General features: G+C 39.7%; 2 protein-coding genes across 3 annotated transcripts; one reads left to right on the top strand and one right to left on the bottom strand.

The window, feature by feature from the left end:
* Positions 1–552: 552 nt before the first annotated feature.
* lypd6 (LY6/PLAUR domain containing 6) lies at positions 553–8691 on the top strand. Of its 2 annotated transcripts, none has more exons than XM_061032615.1 (5): positions 553–675; positions 6124–6294; positions 7344–7442; positions 8266–8396; positions 8480–8691. In XM_061032615.1, exons 2-5 carry the CDS (start codon positions 6177–6179, stop codon positions 8648–8650), a joined length of 519 nt encoding a protein of 172 aa, XP_060888598.1. In that variant the 5' UTR covers positions 553–675; positions 6124–6176; the 3' UTR covers positions 8651–8691. The 2 variants fall into 2 exon arrangements, with proteins under 2 accessions (XP_060888598.1, XP_060888599.1); XM_061032616.1 differs by having other exon boundaries at positions 577–675; positions 6146–6294.
* Positions 8692–9464: 773 nt separating this feature from the next.
* Positions 9465–14052, bottom strand: mmadhca (metabolism of cobalamin associated Da). The gene is made up of 7 exons (XM_061032614.1): positions 13976–14052; positions 12637–12778; positions 11891–12108; positions 11658–11763; positions 11462–11580; positions 11282–11368; positions 9465–10228 (listed from the first exon to the last, which is right to left on the bottom strand). The coding sequence occupies exons 1-7, from the start codon at positions 13985–13987 to the stop codon at positions 10013–10015; spliced, it is 900 nt and encodes a 299-aa protein (XP_060888597.1). The 5' UTR covers positions 13988–14052; the 3' UTR covers positions 9465–10012.
* Between the last annotated feature and the right edge of the window lie 6451 nt (positions 14053–20503).

Here is a 20503-nt window from a genome sequence, read left to right as displayed (position 1 = left end):
CTATGGGAGTCCTTGGCAGTATACCATGATGTGTTACACTCAGTGAATGTGAATAAACAAGCAGTTTGTAGGGTATGTTTTGATCCATCTTGTTGCTGTGTGCCTAGAGCAAAAAAAACGCATGCTCATTATAGAGAAGGTTTTCTATTTGATCTTTTTCCATCCATAAACAAAGCCCTTAAGCATCTACTTTACATATAAGACGCTGATTTTAATTATCTTAATGTATAGCTAATATATAAGCCATATAGCGACTGACTCACTTTCTGTCTAATGTTAAATATATCCGATATCTACGGAGCCCCTGAAAGTAAAAAAAAAACCTTTACGCACATCCCTGTTCCTCACAAGTTGTGCTTTTTGGGACTTCAGGGGCTCCGTAGATACCCGACCAGATGATATACATATATATATATATATATAAATATTGTCATTCTTTAATATGATAAACTTCTGCGCATTCAGATTTCATCCTGTGTGTAGCGTGGGGTGGCGTCAGTCGTGGCACGGGATGGGATAGCGATGACGCGCCTGTGACGCAGCAGGCACCCTCCTCCCCTCAGCTTCACGGAGCACCAGAGCGCTTCACTGATTTTCATCCTCGGACGAGCAGGGTGTCAGACCCCTTCGGGATTTAAAAAAAAAAAAAAAAAAAAAAAAGAGGAAATAAAGCCGGTAAGTTTTTTTTTTTAAATGAAATTACGAAGACTCAGTTTGAGTATTTATCCTACAAAGCGCTAATTTAAGAAAATGAAGTAGTAACTGATTGAAACGTACAAACATCGGGCTTTATATTAGTCATTAAAAGGATATAAGACAGTGGGAACACTTCTAGTACAGTTTATTGTTGTACCAGCTACTTTTTACGACATTTTTTGGGGGGGGGGAAAGAAAAAAAGAAAACCTATGATTAAATGAGAAATTCTTGGTAATTTATCTTACAAATCAAATGTTTCTGCGCTGCGTCGTCCAAATAAAAGAGTTTTCTTAATCATAAAGGCTGTTTCATTGAATCAGAGTTTGAAGCTGTCATATCAAGTCACATGTGAGCTTACACAGAGTGCGCTGTTTATTTCTGATTTAATAAAACCTGTGTACACTACTATAGTTTAATATTTCTTTAGCCTGTGTTTTTCACTTTTTATAAAGTATTTTTTTTGTCTTTTTTGGTGCTCTTACCTTCAGAGGATCTCTACTCCACGTACTTCTGAATGAAAAAGAAAAGGTGCTTCAGTGAGTTTAATACACTGAAAGAAGTTGTATTTATTGCATTGGATGTACAAATGATTTCAAAGATGACACCATGATGTGTGTTTGAGGATCCCTGCCAGTCGCATCGGCCTTTAGTTCTTTACTTCTGCAAGTTGAGTCTGTGGTCTGTTGTGACCTTTTTCTTCATCAATGTTATCAAGATGTTAGGCGTTTTTATGAGATGCCCGGGTCATAGAGGACCTTGTAAACATCCAACAGTCATGTAGTGACTCAGTAATGGTGTCGCTTTTGGAGGCTGAACTTAAAACCAAATTCTGGTACACTGTATTTAGGTTTTCCCCTTCAACACTGAAGCGTTAAACAGCTTAAGACACAGGAATTCGGCAACATTTACTGTAATATCTCTGGTGCAGTCATGCATCTCCGACCCAAACACCACAAGCAGTGGTACGACAGAAGTTAATCTCCTGCCATGTGTGCCTGGTCAAAGAACGGAGCTGCTGGATGTTGGCTGAACTTGAAAGGAAACCCCGGTGGTCTAAAATCTCTATCTTGAGTTTTTCTTTTGACACATTTTGACCAATGTGGAGCAATTATCCTCCATCTGCAGTATAATACAACATTTACTGTTTGATTGATGATGCTTTTTTTTTTTTTTCCTTCCTTGCCCAACCAAGCAAATTCCCCTCTTTTAGTTGTCAATGTGTTTGTCCACTATGCAGTATGTGGTGCATTCAAGAATGACCGACTGCAGAGGCCTCAGGGTATTTCAACCATTTCTCTGTTTCTCTTTCTGGTCCATTGGTAATCCTGCCTTCATGGGTTCCTCATAAACTGCACATTCTCTCTCCATAGACCATCATTTATTTCATCATATCCCATTTCAATCCCGTGTTTCTGAACATTTAAATGGCTTCATTTAAAAATACAAGGAAACAAACTACAGTTTTCTGTTTAAAAATGAGACAAAAGACAAATTGTACTAAAGTACGGAAGCCCTAAGTGGACATACATCCATACATTTCGTTTTACTCAGTTTTCCCCATGAGATGAAATATTGGGAGATTTCTCATTTTTGTCGCTATCTCAGGATTTAAAAAAAAATAAAACTGGTGTTCCCGTGATAACGAGTAAATGTCCTGAGATCTCGAGAAAATGACAGAAATTAACTAATAATCCTCCAGAGAAATCAGTGTTGTCTTTATGATATTGGAAAAGTCTACAGTTTTCCAGAAACAATGGGAATGTTCACGTTTTCACAGGGAAAATTGGAGAATAAAATATATGACTGCATGTCCTAAAAGCATTCAACTGACCGAACACAAATATAACTGCATCGCTATTGCAGCATTTGTGAAAAAGGACATACATCATATCAACCTTGAGAAATACTTTCAGATTTCTTAACTTTCTGTTTAAATATTTTTCTGAGATAAAGAATATTTTACCACATATATTTGTCAAGGTGTGCTTCAGTCGGTATGAAGAGGTCATGAGCCAAACCGGATTTTAAATCATGTTTTTTCTCAACATATTTTCTGCATGACTTCACAGAGCAAACGTCCGCACCGTGCATGTGTAAAATACTGCTAATGCTAATTTGATCCCCTGTTGTCAGGGTCAACATACAGATTTAAAACCTGCTGTCCTTCAGATTCTTTCAGCGCTGTGTGGCCTTTTAACCAGGACCTGGAGGAGTCGGTGGGTGCTGATTAAACCCTGAGTGATATAAACCCTCTCCACTTGTAACAGGGAGCCATTGTGCCTAATCCCTGCCCCCCCCCCCCCCCCCCCCCCCCCCCCCCCCCACCAGATTTTATACAAGCCGAGGCCCGGCATCTATCAGACAGCTCAAAGTTTGCGAGCTAATCTCGAGTATTCCTTTCAGCGCCAAGCATTTCATTATGAGCTATACAGTAGCGCCGCTACTCCACTGAGGTTAATGAATGCAAACCTGTGCACTAGAGTTTCAGACTTCTTAGTGAATGGTAGAAAAAGGAATACTATTTTGTGTAATTCAGCTGTGCTTAATGAGCTGAACTTCTGTAGCGTAAGTTTATGAGAAAAGATGCTAACAAGGGGCGCTGGTGGCGCAGTGGTTAGTGCGCGCGCCCCATGCATCGAGGCTGTAGTCCTCCAAGCCAGCAGGCCAGGTTCAAATCCCACATGTGGCTCCTTTCCCGCATGTCATTCCCTACACTCTCTCTCCCTGATTTTTCCATATCTCTCCATTAAAAAAGACGCAAAAAGTCAAAAAATAAATCTTTAAAAAACAAAAAAAGATGCTAACAATAGAAGGCGAAGCTAATGCTTAGCTAACGTTCAAAAGTTACAAAGATTCCAATTTTTAAAAACACAACTGTAGAGTAAAAAAGCTAGCACTGCAACAAACGCCTAGCATAGACTTGATAACACAAAGCGCCTCAGTTGGAAGTCGGTTGAAATGTATGGCTGCAACTGACCGAGATTTGTTAGCGGTTTACTTTCTGGCTAAAAGTTTTTTTTTTTTAATTCTCTGAATCTGAAAGTTAAATCAACCGTCCTGTTTGGTCGAAACAATCTCCCAAAACGGGGGCGTAACTATATCTCGCAATGCAATTAAAAAAAGCGAAACAAATGTGTACAATTTAAATCGCTTTACAAAAAATATAAAGTGCAATACTCACTTTAACCAGCAGAGGGCGCTGTCTGATTTTCTTTTTCCTTTCTAATTAAAACAGTAGCAGATGAGAATGTCACATCTGTAAAGGAAAAATGTGCAGTGTTTTATTAGCAACTATACAACCTCAAAATTAAAAAGTCTAGTCTATGGATTAACATATCATGACTTTTACATTTATTATTTAGCCTAGTAAACAATTTCCAGTAAGGACAATTTAGATTTTGAGTTTTTATTCTATTTATTCTTAAATTCACTTCAGTCTCGTTTTTTTGTGAAAATCAGAAATCCGGAAAAAAAATGTGAGCACAGAATCGTAATATGTATCGTGGCATGAAATGAGTTTATTGATACATCTCGACCCAAAAACTCACAGAACACCAAGAAACCAGCGAGGCCATTTAACAAGCTAGAACCGGTGAACATTTAGCATTTTTGATTAATATCACACGACTTAGTCAGAAATCATCTAAGGGTTTAAGTTCTATCATCTTGTTTCAATTTGATTATTTGAATTTTTGTGTCTTCACTTTATTCTGAAAATCTTCTGTAGGGATTTGGCTTGCTGTCGTCTTTGTGTTTATTCCTTCGTGTTACAATGTCTACATTTCTTATACGACTTAAAAAATAAGATTTTAACTGAATTATCAGTACTTAAGATAAAAGAGTAAAAAATGATGATATGCGCTGTATTGTACAGTACTGCTGCAGTATGGCTGGTCTGCCTGCAGCCAAAACTTAGATCAGTTATTGGAGCACGCATAATGCAAAGAAAACAAGCATTTACAACCACACAGCCCGAGGATAAAACACAAAGAAGAGTCCGAGGCGTTTGAACTCATTGCTGATGTTAAGACACATTATATGGATGTCAAGTCAGAGCGGAAACCAGGTCATGATTTTAATTTACAGACTGACATCTCAGTGAATCGGAGGAGAGGGGCCGCTGGAGACTACCGTGCTCTGCCTTAAATCTCCATGTAACAAGGACGCTCAAGTGTTGTCTGTCTTCATTATAGACTGTGAGTTGTTCCAATGAGACAACCTATTTTTAAAAAAACAAGAATGCCCCCTCTTGTCCGAGCATCACCACACCCCGTTTGAAGCATTAAGCTGCGGGATATACTGAGAATAGCTATCTTAAACCTCTAGGCTGTGTGGTGTGATGCTTTAGACCTTACAGCAAATGTTCATCCCTGAACCTTTTCAAATCCCTTCTTTTGAACTCTGGAATGAAAACAAATAAATTCCTGTCGCGCAAATATGTCTGATTCAGAGACGTTTCAAAGGATTATCCAGGCAGCTTGAAGGGTATCTCTGTGTTCCTCATGAAAGTCAGTGGCTTTTTATTCTCACTGTGAGCTCTTGTACAATTCAGGATGTTTGTTTTAAAGGTCCAAAGGCTTTTCTCTAGTTAAGCTAGCCGTGTGGCTCCGTGGAAAGAAATGTCAGTCTGTTGGAAGGCGCATGACCAACACCTTCCATTTGATGCGCTAGATGTTCACCTAGCCCTGCCAGCGATCTACAAATGTACATTTTCAGATCATTTTTGGTTTATGACTGAATCCTGAATCCTCGAAAATTAGCAATTAGGTTTCCTCCATTTGCAGACCTGCTTCTGCAATAGTTTAAAGGAGTAGGAGTAAAAGAACAATGCACATGCTGACTCAGCTTCAGCAATGAATGAAACACTGCAAGACAACAGAAAACATATGGTAAGCAAGGGTTAACGGCCAAACTCCCAGAGGGCCAAAGTGGCGAGTAATTGGAACATAAGTCATGATTATGTCAGAAGTGACAATGTTAGCAGTTAAAACAGATGTCCTCCTTGCCCCCTTTGTCGTGTGATTATTCAGATCTGCGTCTGGAAGCAGAGTTAACGCTGCGAGTGAACTAGCAGGGTTCCATTTGCAGTTTAAAGAATGAAGCAAGATCGCAGCGTGTGCTGTTCACACATCAGCCAGTCGGCATTAAAAGACTAATTCCTTCTATTTTTAGACGGAAGCTTTTCATTTATTTTCAGACCTTGCGTTTTTTTTGTTTTTTTTTCAAAGGTCACTACACGATGTGTTGGGATGGATTTTTAATTTAACATCTGTTCATCAAAGTGAAGAAAAAGAAAATCTAGAGCGTTATAAAACCCGAACCCGGCCTATTCTGAGATTTAGATTACCATTGGTTCATTCACTTTTTAGGTACTCCCCTGTTTTCTGTTGTGTATTTTATTTGATTTAGTCCTTTCTCTCCTTTAGGGGGTTTTTCCTGCTCAAACAGAAGAAGTGCATGAAGACACTTTGGAGCCAAGATGGAGGCCTGGCCAGCAGTGGCCTGGATCCTTCTCATGACCAGCATTGCTGACTGGCTGAAAACTGTCCAATCAAGGGACTTCACCATGACGGACATCATCCTGCTGCATCCCTCAAGTAGGAACAAGCTGTTTTTGTGATGAACATTTGACGGTTCAAAAAGAGTCCAGCTGTTGGAACTGAAGGCTTTTCTGCGTCGCTCCACGCTCAGACATCTCCACAACTGTTGGTTGCCATGACAACTTTCACAGTTACTGCACAAGTACTGCCTCGCAACTTGACTTTCAGTTTCAAAATAAAGTGTCATTTTTCAGTTTTCGCGTTAGCCTGTTAGCACGTACACAATACAGAAGGCCAGAAATACACGCTCACGCTCACAGAGCGAATAATGACGTAATGTCGGAGGGAGGGGCTGCACATGTAACAGTGCCCGAGCGGTTTGGGGTTTTGGTCTCTCCAGCAACCGGACCAAATTCCATACTTTGGTTCCTACCCAAAAAAGGATTTTATTTAACATAAGCAAGCAATGCTTTCTCAATCAGCATGGCTTCATTTGTGTACATCTGTATATGTGTATGTGTGTGTGTGTGTGTGTGTGTGTGTGTGTGTGTGTTTTTCAAGAGTTTCCGCCTTTGTTCCGTGATTGAAAAGTGAGTGACCCCGAGACCTGCAGCCGTCTCAGCTGAAACGCCGCCTGATTCCCGTCGCAGATATGACTCCCGCCGAAGGGACGAAAAAAACAAACGGCCCCTTGTTTGATCACTGTGTCAGGGGCCGTTTTAAGTACACAGATGATAATTCAACAACACTGAATACAAAACAAACACATTCGTCCGTGGGTCATGAGAATGGTAAACAGTGATTTGCTATTGTGCTAGCTTAATGGCTGCTCACAACATAAATACGCTAGCTTGAGCTCCGTCGCCAAGGCATTGAGGGAGGTGGGGTTAGGGAGAGAATAGATCATTGATTCCCAACCTGGGGTCTGGGGTTCCCCTTTTCCCGGCTCGTGCGATTCTAATTTGTGAGTAGGGTCAGCTTTTGATGATCATTTTGAATAAAAATGCAAATTTCAGACAAGACCTTAAAGCGGCATGACAATTATTAAAAAAAACCAAACATCACAAACTCAAATAAAGCTTACAGTGTCGATCTGTCCTCCACAGCTACACCTCACCCTGGTGGCTTCAAGTGCTTCACATGTGAAGACGCTGCAGACAACTACGAGTGTAATCGCTGGGCCCCGGATGTTTACTGTCCCAAAGGTACATCTTTGTTTCTTTGACTTGTTGTGTACGGCTAGCTTGAGCGAATAAAAACGTGGACCATACCGAATCCCACCCACCAAATTGTGTCAATATGAGGGCTGGCATTAAAGCGTCAATTCTGTCCCTTTTGGTCCACCGTAGATAGTTGAGTCTCCCAGTAGTCGCAATGATGAAAAAGAACGGCCGCGCTGTGCCTTTAAACGGCCCCAATTTCCAGACTGCTTACTTTGTAAGTCAAATGAAATATCCAACGTGTGACATCAAATTACGAATTCATGTTATAACCATCGATCTTCCTGTAAGGTATTTGTTTTATTTTGAAATAAAATGAAATCAGGTTTTCACCCAAATGGGAAGTAAAGTGCCCTTCTCATAAGCCGTAAGAAAAAATGCCATATAAAAGCACAACAAATTGTTTAATTGCATGTTTGAAATTCCAATATTTCACATTTAAAAATAAACTTGTAAGGCTTTTATTTTGAAATGAAGTAAGGCGCTTCTGGTAGATCGAGGGGTTAAAACATTAACTTAACAAACAAAAGGAACTCGGTATGGATCATAAAGTTGCTGTCATGAGGAGGCGATGTACTTTTGACTGACTGTTTGAGACGTTCAAAGATACAGCAGTGTCGTTCTTTTCCATCATTGCGACTATAGGGAGACACTGCAGAGGCTCATACATGATACGCCAATCTCATAGCAATTTATAAAATGAATGCATTAATTTCAGACCTTAATTAACTGTGATGAACTCGTTAGTGCTGACAGCCTTAGTAGGAAGTATAATGTTGAACAATTTAAGACATGATTTGTCTTCCAGATGCCAAATACTGTTACACTCGACATACGATGGATACAAATGGAGAGAGTGTGTCTGTGACCAAGAGGTGTGCGACGTCTCAGGACTGTCTGTACACCGGCTGTGATGACGTTCCCGATAGCGGCAAGCGAGTAAGTAAAGCCTGACTATGAAGTAACAAGATTATTTCACCCAATCGGGACAATCTCCTCAACATTCACATCGCCTCTGTCAGGTGTGTTCGTCCTGCTGTGAGGGAAACATCTGTAACGTTTTGGTGCCGAGGAATCAGAGCGGCGCCGTCTTCTCCGCCACTTCTCACCTGGTCAGCTCCGGCGGACGACTTTTACCCACAATGCTGAGCTGCGTCATCATTAGCAACAGCATTTTAAGAGCAGCTGTTTAAGAGGGAAAGTCTGCATTTTCATCAAAACACAACAACAACAACAACAACAAAAACAAAAGACAGTATTTTGGGGTAAATTAGAAAAATGGTCAAGTTAACTAAATGCGGGGTTGTTAAGATCAGTGGTCCTCAACGAGTCTAGGCTCCGAACCAACCACCACCTCCTTCAGGAAAAACAGTGACTCAAATTTCTGATATTTTACAACCAATCAGATGAAAATACTGAAAATTGTGCAGTTTTGACCTCAGATGGTTCAAAACTGAATTTAACAAACATGTTTTCGAAAAGCGCTTCTTAAGACTGTGGACCATATTTTTCCCCCCAGGCGACCCACTTTTGGGCCCCGACCCACCAGTTGAGAACCACTGGTTTAGATCATTTTTACCCAAACTTGGGTACGGGTTGTCCCTATGCGGGGGGAGGGGGGCGCAAATGATCTCAGGGAAGTCCTTAGACTCTGTCTGCTCTGAGGATGTCAGCTTTTCTTACATAGAAGTAAATGGAGTCGGGGCTCCAAGTAGAAAGAGGTTGGGAACCACATTAGGTTTTGAAGCCTGTTATTGCTGCGACACATACTTCTTCCTGTTGGATTATATTTACATTTTCTTGTATTTTTTGTATTTAAGTGAAGTGTCAGTATTATTGAGTGGATGATAACTTTTTAAACATGTCACTGAGTATTTCTGGAGTTTTTTTCTCCCCACTATAAAGCATGTAGCTGTATATTTGATTATTTATAAGCATGTGTAAGTCTTTGAAAATAAACACCCATGTGTGAAGAACAAGGCTGTGGTGGCCAAAAACAGCATCATCAGCGGTCTGAGAAGTCTCTTTATTGGTTCAGCAGTTCTGAATGTCACAACTGAAAACAGCGTCCAGTTTTCTTTAGGGTTTTTTTTTTGTGGAAAAAAAAAAAAAAAAGAACAGTACTGTGCATGTTTGTATGAAAAGTTCAGGGGTCTGACATGACTCGGCTAGAATCACAAGTAGGTGATGAGTTCAGGAAGTTTTCACATTAGCTTCTAAGAGCTGCCTGAGGTTTCCATTTTGCACCGTTTTGTAGTCGTATTTAAACCATGTCGCTCTCTTAGGTCTTTATTTTGACATTTCTCTACGTCTCTTGAGGGAGAGTTCCTCCCCGCGTGTAGTGCAGGTTGTCTGGTTGTCGTTCGACCTCATGTCAGTCAGGCACATAAAAAAAATCGAGGTCAAGCCTTTGTTACAGTAAGACAAACGCCACACGACCTTTCACCGACACAACCACACGTCAAGTCCCAAAGCGTCTTCAAACTATAAATAGAGGCCTTAAGTTTGAATAAGGTTTAGTGGAATATATATAAATATATCTTTAAAAAAAAAAACTATTCCTCATCATCAAGTACATTAGAAAGTCCTTGCAGTCTTGCGATAGCAGCGCTATGAGTAGGTGCGTTGGTGAAAACAGTCCCCACAAACAAAGGCGTTCCTCTCAGGATGTGGTGGATGACCGTGCAGGAGCCCGACGCTTGGATGTGGAAGCCTAAATGTCTCAACTCTTCTTCTGTTTGCAGGGTGGTTTGACTTGGAGAGGCAAAGAACTGTTGAGAAAAGTAAAAAAATATACATGACTTCAGAAATCAGATGTCGTTCTTAAAAAGGGGAGAATGTGCAACTTTTTGATCCGGCAGACGACGCCCTCGAGCGCCAGAATGGAACCAAAACAAACTGGTGCTTAGCGACACCGCCGCCATAGTTTAGCCTCCGCTCTCCTCCAGCGACACACCTCCAACCCCGCCTCCACTTCCATTAGAACGAAGGAGTTTAAAACGCAAGCGGCGGACACAAATGGCTTGAGCCGCAGTCGCCTGTGGCCTTAGCATTGTTGTGTTAGCATTTCTAATGGAACGATAACGGAATGAGCGTGATCTAAAAACTCTTACATGCAGTGAGTATAAACACGGCTCTGACGACAACACAGCCACTCTTTTGACTCATTGCAGAGTGTGCTAAGTAACCAACATTAGACACATAATGCTACCTAACGATAGTAGCAGGATCACAAAGGCACAAAAAGCCCCCAAAAATAAACTTTTTGTACAAACCCAAAAATCTTTGAACTGTGGCTTTTTCTCAATCAAACAAAACCTATACAACTCTTAGCTGTCTGTTTTTTTTTTTTTATACTCGGGAATGTCCTATGAGTGGGTTTATGGGGGAAATCACAGGGGAATGATAATTATCCTGCAGCTTTGAATTGTTCAAAAATAAAAGGCTGCTCAAGTTCACACGATATTTGATGATCAGGATTAGGAGACGTCTGCTCTTTTGTTCCTTCAACGGACACTTGAAAACTAAAAATAAGTATTCTACTGTATCGAAACAGGTATCCATGTAGAACTGCAGATTCTGTATGCATTTGGTAAGATTTTGTTTTTACTCGTGTTCTGATGTTTTGTAGTCCAAAAGAGGGAGAACTACAAATGGATACCAGACGGCTTCAGACACCATGAATCGTGTCTTTCACTTAGATATCCTGCATTTATATGAAGGTATACCTCAACATTATTTCACGTTACATATTAGAAAATGAAGAAGACCCTAGACATGAGCTGAAAGACAAAAGACTTTCTACAAACAGAGAGGGGACTCACAGCTTCTCCTGTTGTCGGGTCGATGAAGTCTGCCCAGTAACCTGCGGTCCACAGAGCGAAGCACATTTCCTTGGCGCCGCTCACAAACTGCAATGAGGAGGAGACGCCCGTCGGCAGCCGTTTCAAACATCGCTCCAAAAAGTGAAAGAAACGACAGAAGCAAAGAGAAAGCGGGCTCACTTTGTTTAGTAGCTTGTCTCTGTCCTGCTCCTCTGCCTCCTCACACCGGCCGCTCTTCTGTGTCACCGTCACCACTGTGATCGAAGAGGTGGGCGCTGACGGGAAGAGCAGCTCCAGATCTGAAACGCAGAGACGCAGATTTGTTAAACGCATGATTGTGGTTAAGTCGGGTTGATGAAGAACGACCTCTACTAACCTTTCTTTAACAGTTCAGGACAGGAGTTTATGGAGCAGTCTGTGCTTGTTTGATTAAAATACTGTTCAGCTTTGTGGACTCTGGTGGATATAGGACCAAGTTTCCCCTGAAAGCGAGATAAACAGACACGCCAACACGTTAAAAAAAAAAAAAAAAAAAAGAAGCTCTGAGGCCGCGTTTGGTTGAGATACTAACATCTCAGCGTTGTCAGTAGAAAAAAAAAAAAAACATACATGGAATTCATGAACAAACTGGGCGAGGATGAACTGCTGTCTCTCCGCGCTGCACGGGGCGGTCAACACGTCCGGCACCGTCCTGTGGACTGGAGTCTTCTTTTGGTCCGCCACGCCCTCCAAGTGACAGTCGAAGCCGGCGTTACCCGGTAACTGAAAGCGCTGGTCCTGAGGTCCGAATGGTCCCATGTTCTCATCGGGCCACACTGTCCTCGGCCCTGAGGGGAGAGAGGGGGGGGGGGGGGGACCCACACAACAGTAAAGGCTTTTTTCTTCGATAGATTACAGACTACATTTACCTTCTACTGTTTACAGATAGAGTCAGAAGCTTTTTCTTCAAAAATAAAATATAGTAATGCATGTGTGTGGTGGTGACTGTGTCTGTCCTCTGCCTGTATTTGATGTTTTGGTTGACACAGGACGGTCCTGGGTGGGGGGAGGGGTACAGTTGAGTATGCAAGTGGATACAATTCAGCAATTGGACGCAATTCAAACCGGGGGAATATGTCGGACGTGGACGTGGCGGCGAAGAGGAGAAAACGTAACCGTAGTGAACCAAACCAAGCCGGAGGGCCTCAGGTTCTGCTTTCACCCCGTGTACGCAGAGTGGGCCGGCTTTCTGTCGGTGCCGAACACCAGTGGTTAGCTCGTAGGAGGGCCCCCCCCCCCCTGTTTGAATGCTGTGTTTACAAGCTGCAACATACACATGACTCTACCTTTAATGTTTTTTGGTTTCACTGCCTCACCTGAGTCTGTGTGTGAAACGCTGATGTATGGCTCGTCTGAGCTCGCCGCAGAGAAGGTTCTGGTTCTGCACACACGGAGAGCGACGAATGCTTGATGTCCAGCAGTCTGAGAAAGCACCATCCTGCCCCGACCACACAGCACCTACATTCAAGAGAGGCATTTGTCAACAACCAGCAACTCCATTAAGTCTAGCACAAAGACTCGGGCTGTATCCGAATAGTCACAGTTCAGTAGTCAGTACTTTTCAGTATGGAGTTTCAGTAGACTGAACTTTCGTGGTCATTCAGTATGCATTTTTTTGGGTCCACCTCAGTATACTGAACATTTCAGTATGGATACTAACTTCCAGGGTTTATGCAGCATGGATCGGATGCGTGCTTACAGGAAATTAATTGTATTTTACCACCCACAATGCCGTGCGAAATTAAACGTAAATCTTCACGTCACGTCCGCCTACAAATCAAAACAAACGAGCGTGGATTCATTTAATAAATTTTTAATCTAGAGTTAAAGTCCCGACTGAAATCACTACTTTTAATTAACAACAGAAAATATAACAAATGTCTGCATTATTATAAAACCTTTCCCCCTCTATTTAAATAATGATTTCACTATTTAAATAATGATTTCACTATTTAAATGAGTCTTTATTGGTTTATTTTATATATATTTTACTGTCTTTCATTTGTACTTTCCTGTATGTACTGTATGTGATTTAGTTATTTAATCTTTTACTTGATTTACATTGTGATATTGTTTTTTGTTTACCTGACTGTATATGCGCATTACTCTTCTTGAATAAAGCTAAACAAAAAAACAAAAAAAAACAAAAAACGGGTGGATGCGGCCGGTTCGGGAAACGTAAATGACGTCACTTCCATACTGAATGAATCAGAAGAAACGGATAGTACGTACTGTCTACTGACAGATTGAGTAGGTACTTGGCAATTCAGATACAGAGCAGGAACAGTATTTGATTTCTCCTCCTCCTCATAGTGGACAGTAAGCCTGCAGCTGTGTGTTACTTTATGTTGTAGGTTGAGCACCATAACAAAGCACTTTAAGCTGATGGGACAAAGTCTACCTCAAGGGGAAACAAGTACACTTTGGACAGCACAGTTTAATTTTCTCAAACATCTCACAAAAAGTGACATTTTGCGAAAATGGTGAAAAGCTTCAGGGCAAATACCGAGCTAATGATGTAAACACAACAATACAGACTAACAAATATAGTCAAAAAAACACGAAAAACAAGTTTGTTAACTGGACATTTATCTATTTTCTACTAACTACAAACACACGAGGGTCACGTAGTATATAAAGTGTTACATCACTTACACTGCTGGACATTGTGGTTCGTCTTCGTCTCTTATTTACTGAATCTGTTTGATAAAAATGCACAATTGTATAACAGAGCAAAAGCAAACTTTGTTTTTAAAAAGATAAATAACAAGCTCACGCAGGTTGGCTAACTTTAAGCTAGCTCACAGTTATGATGCAATGATTTCACGTTTCTGTAACTCGGGCTGTAAAATCATCTTGTGTCGCCTCTACCACAGATTTAAACAACACCAGAGGACTTGTAGTTTGTTTGTCAACAAACTGTGTTATGTTTAATGCAAACAAGCTGCTGCTGCTTCGCGTTAGCGCTGAGGTAACCCATAAGGTCAGCTGATATCTTGTTATGACACTTTCTCTTTTTAGCCCGTAAAGTACACTTCTTTAACCGGAAACGACCTCAAACAGATCAAATGGCAGAGTGGATAAACACCTTTTCTATATTCTTTGTAAGAAGATTGCAAATACACATGTTCTTATTAGATGGCGTTATGAAAAGTACATATTGTTCTTACCTGCCAACTCGCTACTAGAGGCTTTTGCTACACAACCACGGGAAGTGACGTAGGACGTACCACGCATGCGCAGTTGCGTTACAGATACGTCACCAAGATATTGGTCTATTATGAGAAAGCGACGATTTCGAAAACAACTTCGACACTTCATTCTTCTATCTTTTAATTTCATTGTGCTTTTCTGGGAATGAATCAATATTTGCAGATTATAGATTATATTATTATTATTTTATTATTATTATTATTATTATTATTATTATTATTATTATTATATTATTATTATATTATTATTATTATTATTATTATATTATTATATTATTATATTATTATTATATTATTATTATTATTATATTATTATTTTATTATTATTATTATATTATTTTATTATTATATTATATTATTATATTATTATTATTATATTATAATTTTATTATTATTATTATTATTATATTATTTTATTATTATATTATTATATTATATTATTATTATATTATTATATTATTATTATTTTATTATTATTATTATATTATAGATTTGAAGCACAGCAATGTCATAATCCGTGTTTTCCCATTTTTCACCACAAGGTGGGAGCAGAACCGCATTTATAACAGGACTGTGGACCTGCTACCACAGCAGTTCTGGCCCTATCTGACTGTTAGTCAGCATCAGAGTTCACAATTATTAATACTTTTGACCTTTAACTTATTGATTAACATGATGTTGAGTTATATGCTTTATTATTTCCTTTATGTGATTGCTTTATGTGCTGGCCTATGTGTATGTAGCATGTAGCATGTCCAGTAACAGATGGAAAATACTGAATATCCTTCTTATAGATAAATAAAGTAGCCTATGTCTTCTTCTTCTTCTTCTTCTTCATTCTATTAAGTGAGTTAAAAAAAAAACAACAAGAAAAAAACATCTTGAATATGTTCAAGGGTAAAAATGTCATTTATTAACAAGAGAGTAAAAGCAAGACGATAAATCATTTTAGGCTACATGTGGCAAGTGCATCCACCTGTAATTATAATGTAAAGTGTACATCTGTTTTTCTAAGCTTTTGTTACTTTAAGACTGTCAAAAGTCAGTTGAAAGCAACAGCTAATTAATACCACGTTTGGCAGGTTGCATTAATTAGGAGCCCAATTAAAGTCACAAAAAGTTAGATACCAAAATTCTCTCAATGTCATGTCTATAAACTAAGTGGGTAAATACGACAATAAGGGCAAAGAAAAAAATGCACAAACAAAACTTTCACTAAAGCTCCTAAAACTTATTTTTAACGTTACCTTGCCTAACCTCAATATAATATCCAGAATGAAAAGACTCACTGTGTTTGAACTGGGTATTTCCCAAGTGGGGAAAACTATGGAGAAACACTCCACACGCTCAGCAGAATCCCCTGCCTCGATCAATAAAGTTTAGAAACTAAGAATAGAGGAATTGTCCTCTATAGAAAAATGTCATCTGCTGTCAGAAGTCGAGGTGGACAAGGACAGCTTGTGAAGTACATTTTGCTTGCGTAGACACTTCTCTTCGGCTGATTGACACTTTTTCTGAGCTGACGGGATATGGAGTGGGAGTTTACCCTGGGACCAACATGCCTCACTCACTGTGGGCAGCTGCAGCATCGAGTTTGTGTGTTTGTGTTGCTGCACAGAGCTCGGCTGTTAGTCCGTCTCCCACAGGATCGTTTGTAACAGTAACACTGCGTCCAGGCACACAAACAAGGACACACACATACATGCACCAGCATCTGAAAGCAGCCCCCAAATGAGTTCTTCACCTCAGGCTCCCTCGGTGTTGTTGTGTGGAGGTGAAGAACAGAGTACTGGCTGAATCAAGATGAGTTGACTTTAGTGGTAATTCAACCCTCCCTGTTTTTGTTGTGAGATATACACAAACAAGCTACACTTAACACTTTTTTGTCCACTGTTTTGTAAACACAAGTTCCAAGAGCCCAAGGTGCTGACTTCACATTTCTTTTTTGTCCAACCAACAAATCAAACGATGAGAGTTGGATTTATAAAATATGTAAATATTTGGCTTTGATATTCATTTAAGTGATTAATTTATTGTCAAAATTTGAATTATTAGATTCATGTCAATCAAAAAGTTATAAATGCAATAATTAAAGGAGCAATATGTAACTCTGACACCTAGTGTTTAAAATTGGTACTGCAGTTCAAATTCATTGCAAGGAGCTGATGAGATCATTTTATGATTTAATTCACTAGATATCTTACATATTGCTCCTTTAAATGCCTCGCAATCTCAGAACTGATTAGCCGACAGTGTAGCTATCAGGTATCTGAATTATTTATAGCGGATATTTGAGCCAAGACTTCATTTTCTCACTGGTCATTTTTCAGAGATAATAATGAAGTTTGAGCAAATAGAGGACATCTAAGATGGGTTTCTTAATGAATATGAGGATACCTCTTTATAAGACAAAATCATAGCAGCTGTCAAGAGGATTCAACTGGCCAGCAATTAGAGGCTAAAAACGTAGCATTTTCTAACAAAGATGCTAACAGCTTTTATTGTGCTAATAACCTTTTTTCTTGGCTTATTCTTTAAAGACACAACATTTAACCTGAAAAATGAAAAAAAGTATAACATTTGAAACACATAAAGGACTGGCTTCTCTTTAAAGGATAGTTTGGACTAGAAAGCTATTAGCTTATCTTTGCTGAGAGACTAGTAGAAAGCTAGCCTAACATCTCGTCTGAAGCTAGCTTCTCAACACACTGTGCCATTTAAAAATATATATAAAACCAAATGTGACAACAGCATTTGTGGTTTGACATTAAATAAGAGCCAATGCAAAATGCAGGTATGTTTCTCTATGCTAAATTAAGCTAACTTCTAGCTTTACTTCCTATTTAGCTGGAGGCCAAGAGAGTTAAGTATGAGTCACTTTAATGTTCCTGTGAGGAACGTTCAGAGTTTGTTGATTTTGGCGCCCCCTGTAGACAAAAAAAAGTGCCTCTAATCTCTTCGCTAATCTTAACTGTACATGTGTAATCAGTGTTTTCTGAAAGTTAAATATATCACACTGCAAACCACTGGAAACGTAAACGCTGCCTGACGCTTACCCTGTGGCAGTGTATGCAAACATTAAAAACTACTATTAAGAAAAATTCAATGTTGTTGCAGATGATCTGGTTAGCTTTTGTAGGTCATATAGAGGCATCAGTATCAATTTCAAGGTGAGCTTAAAACTCCTCACAACAGCTTTAACACAACAATTTTCTCTGTATTTTTCTGTCTGTGGTTCAAAAAGAAACCAACATGGGCACACTATTACCCAGAGTAAAATAAAAGGTTTGAGTTGTTTCAGTGGCGCTTCTCCCTGGACAGCAGTAACCGGTTTTTGTGAGTGGAATTCCAAAGTGCAGCGAGGCCTTGGGACCTCCAAACAAAGCCATGAGTCAGTCGAGGTCTTTTTTCTTTATTGCTTTGCTGTCAGGTCACACCAGCTCTGGACTGGAATCAGCACTTTTCTATTGCCAATTCATCCAAACTACATTTCCATCAAACATATTTTGAGCTATCATGCTGTGAAAACACAGTATTAACTGCACCTACATCCTCACTAATGGTGCTGTAAGCGCCACTAAAAGTAGATTTCCAATTTCCTTGACATGTGCAGAAGATACACCTTTGAGGGTTTAGTCGTGTTTCCCATCACCAACTCCATGTTTGCATGATATAAAATCCAAAATAGAAAGAATGAAAGTCAGGCACTAGGATGAAAGCTCAACCCAAATACATGTGTAAAAGTTACTATGACAGGATAGCGGTAGCTCAAGTTTTCAGGAGTGAATAGTACTTTGATTGTTCACTTCCAGTATTAGAAACTCAGACCCTTTACCACTAAAGCTTACATTCCCACATTTGATTACCCAATACCCATCAGGACAGAGTTTTTCTAACATTCAGAGAGCATATTATAAAAAACTATTGGAATCTAGGCTGGCCAAATTAGATGCACTGGACACAATTCTCATACCAGTTGGTTCAGAACGGAGCCAGAGCCATGAGTTAGCTTAGCATCGTGAATAGTAAACAGCCAGTCTGGTTCTGTCTGATTGTTAAAAAAAAAAAAAAAAAAATATCCTTCAACCACCACTTAATACATTTTATCCGGTTGTTTAAAAAGTTTATTACCCTGGATCGTGTAGGACTATTTCTTGGCAGGAGGGCCGGGACTTCCTGGAATCTGAAATAAGTGCCTGACAAACTTTCATTGACGACAAACACGTGCTACAAGATGTTATTTTGTGAGCTTTTAAAGGTTTTGGATGGACAAAACCATTCCTAAATGTTCCCCCGTTTCCAGTTTATAGCTAAGCCAAGCGAAGCCAAACAACTTTAGCATGCTAGCTTGAGTGCAGTAGCTTACTTAGCATCTTACTTTTAGCCGGAAAAATTATTTTGTCCTGTTTTGAAAGGTTTAAAAAAATAACTTTTGGCTATTTGTTTGATGATGTTTCTGTTTCTTAATATGTGCTTACTGTTTTATGACAGAAAACTGCGAGCTCCACTTAGTCTATCGGTGCTCTTCCACTGACAGGAAACTACTCTGAGACAAAGTTTGGACGAGTTGCTCTCCCCTCAGAAGACTAGAAGCTGTCAGTTCAGAGCATCTCCCACAAGCCCGAGACTTTCTGTCAGACTTATTAACGAGAACGAACGATCGAGAAAATGCTTTAAAAACTGCATGAACTATGACACATACTGAACTTTCTGTTATATCATAGGAGGAGGACTTTGAGTTATGGTGAAATAGACGAAACCTTCATGAGACAAAGAAGCTTTTAGTTCAGACAATTTAACATTTTAAGAGTCACCTCGCAAGGTCTCCAGCTCTCAATTATTATTGAATGGACCGGTGAGGTTATTATTGTGGTTCTTCTGTCAAGAGCATTTAATCTATTACATCTCCGCTATCATTAACAATCCTCCACTGCATTGAATCATTAGTGACAAGACCACATCTACAGCTCCCCTGAGTGTGAATCTTTGAAATGACTGCAATTTCTACAGGTTCTTACCCTATAAATGGATTTTATAAATGGGGTTAATCCTGAGAAAATGAAACCTAACACCAATGTCCTTACCTGCGTCTGCTTTCCTGATTGACCTGACTTTGTGAACATGGTCACAGAGGGCATTAATGCCCCTCCAAACACGCATAAATATGTGAATACAGAATAACAGCACATGCACCAGCGCTTCGTCATTAGTGACTGTGAACCCCAGGCTGGCACATGGGATTTAATTGAACAGTTCAACACTACTGACAACGCTCGGAGCATTTTGGAATCCATTTTGACAAATAGGCACCAGGTGCAAGTGTGGAGGACGGAACATTTTAGGGTGACATTTCTAGAAAGTAGCAGGGAAGCTCGAGCAATTGCAATAAACAGCTGCAGAGATAATCGTTGCTTTAATAGAAAATAGCTTTAAAAAATGACCGCTAATTAATATCGCTAAAACATTCCAATGATGACAGAGAGTTTTAAGCTAGGCCATCATCTCAAGCTTTAGGCAAAGCAGTGCTCACATTGCACTCAAATGGACTCAGACAGGCCATATAGACAGTGGAAAGAAGAAAAACACCCCGATTATGGATCTGGGATGTACAGCTTACAGACAAATTCACTCAAACATAGCAAATATTCAATTTGTGTATTGTCAACAAAATGACTAGCTTTCTCTTTAGCTGTTTTCACACTTCTGAAAATGACTTAAGAGGCAGGACATGGAGTATATCAACGCTGCTTGTTATCGGTTGTATTCGCTGAATAAATCATGATATTTAGTCGGTACTTTGGTTGATATCTTAGTTCAGTTGTCAGTGTAATTTAGGAGGACTTAGCTAGCTAGCTTGAAACAACGCTAACCCTTCTGGGTTGTATGGTGGTGGATGGAAAAATCATGGACAGGAGGTTTGCTCCTATGTTGCTGTTCAATGTCTGGATAGGAACTAAGTACAAGTTACTCT

The sequence above is a fragment of the Labrus mixtus genome, chromosome 24 (genome assembly GCF_963584025.1).
Source record: "Labrus mixtus chromosome 24, fLabMix1.1, whole genome shotgun sequence".
Classification (NCBI taxonomy): domain Eukaryota; kingdom Metazoa; phylum Chordata; class Actinopteri; order Labriformes; family Labridae; genus Labrus; species Labrus mixtus.
This window is presented reverse-complemented; position numbering and strand designations above follow the sequence as displayed.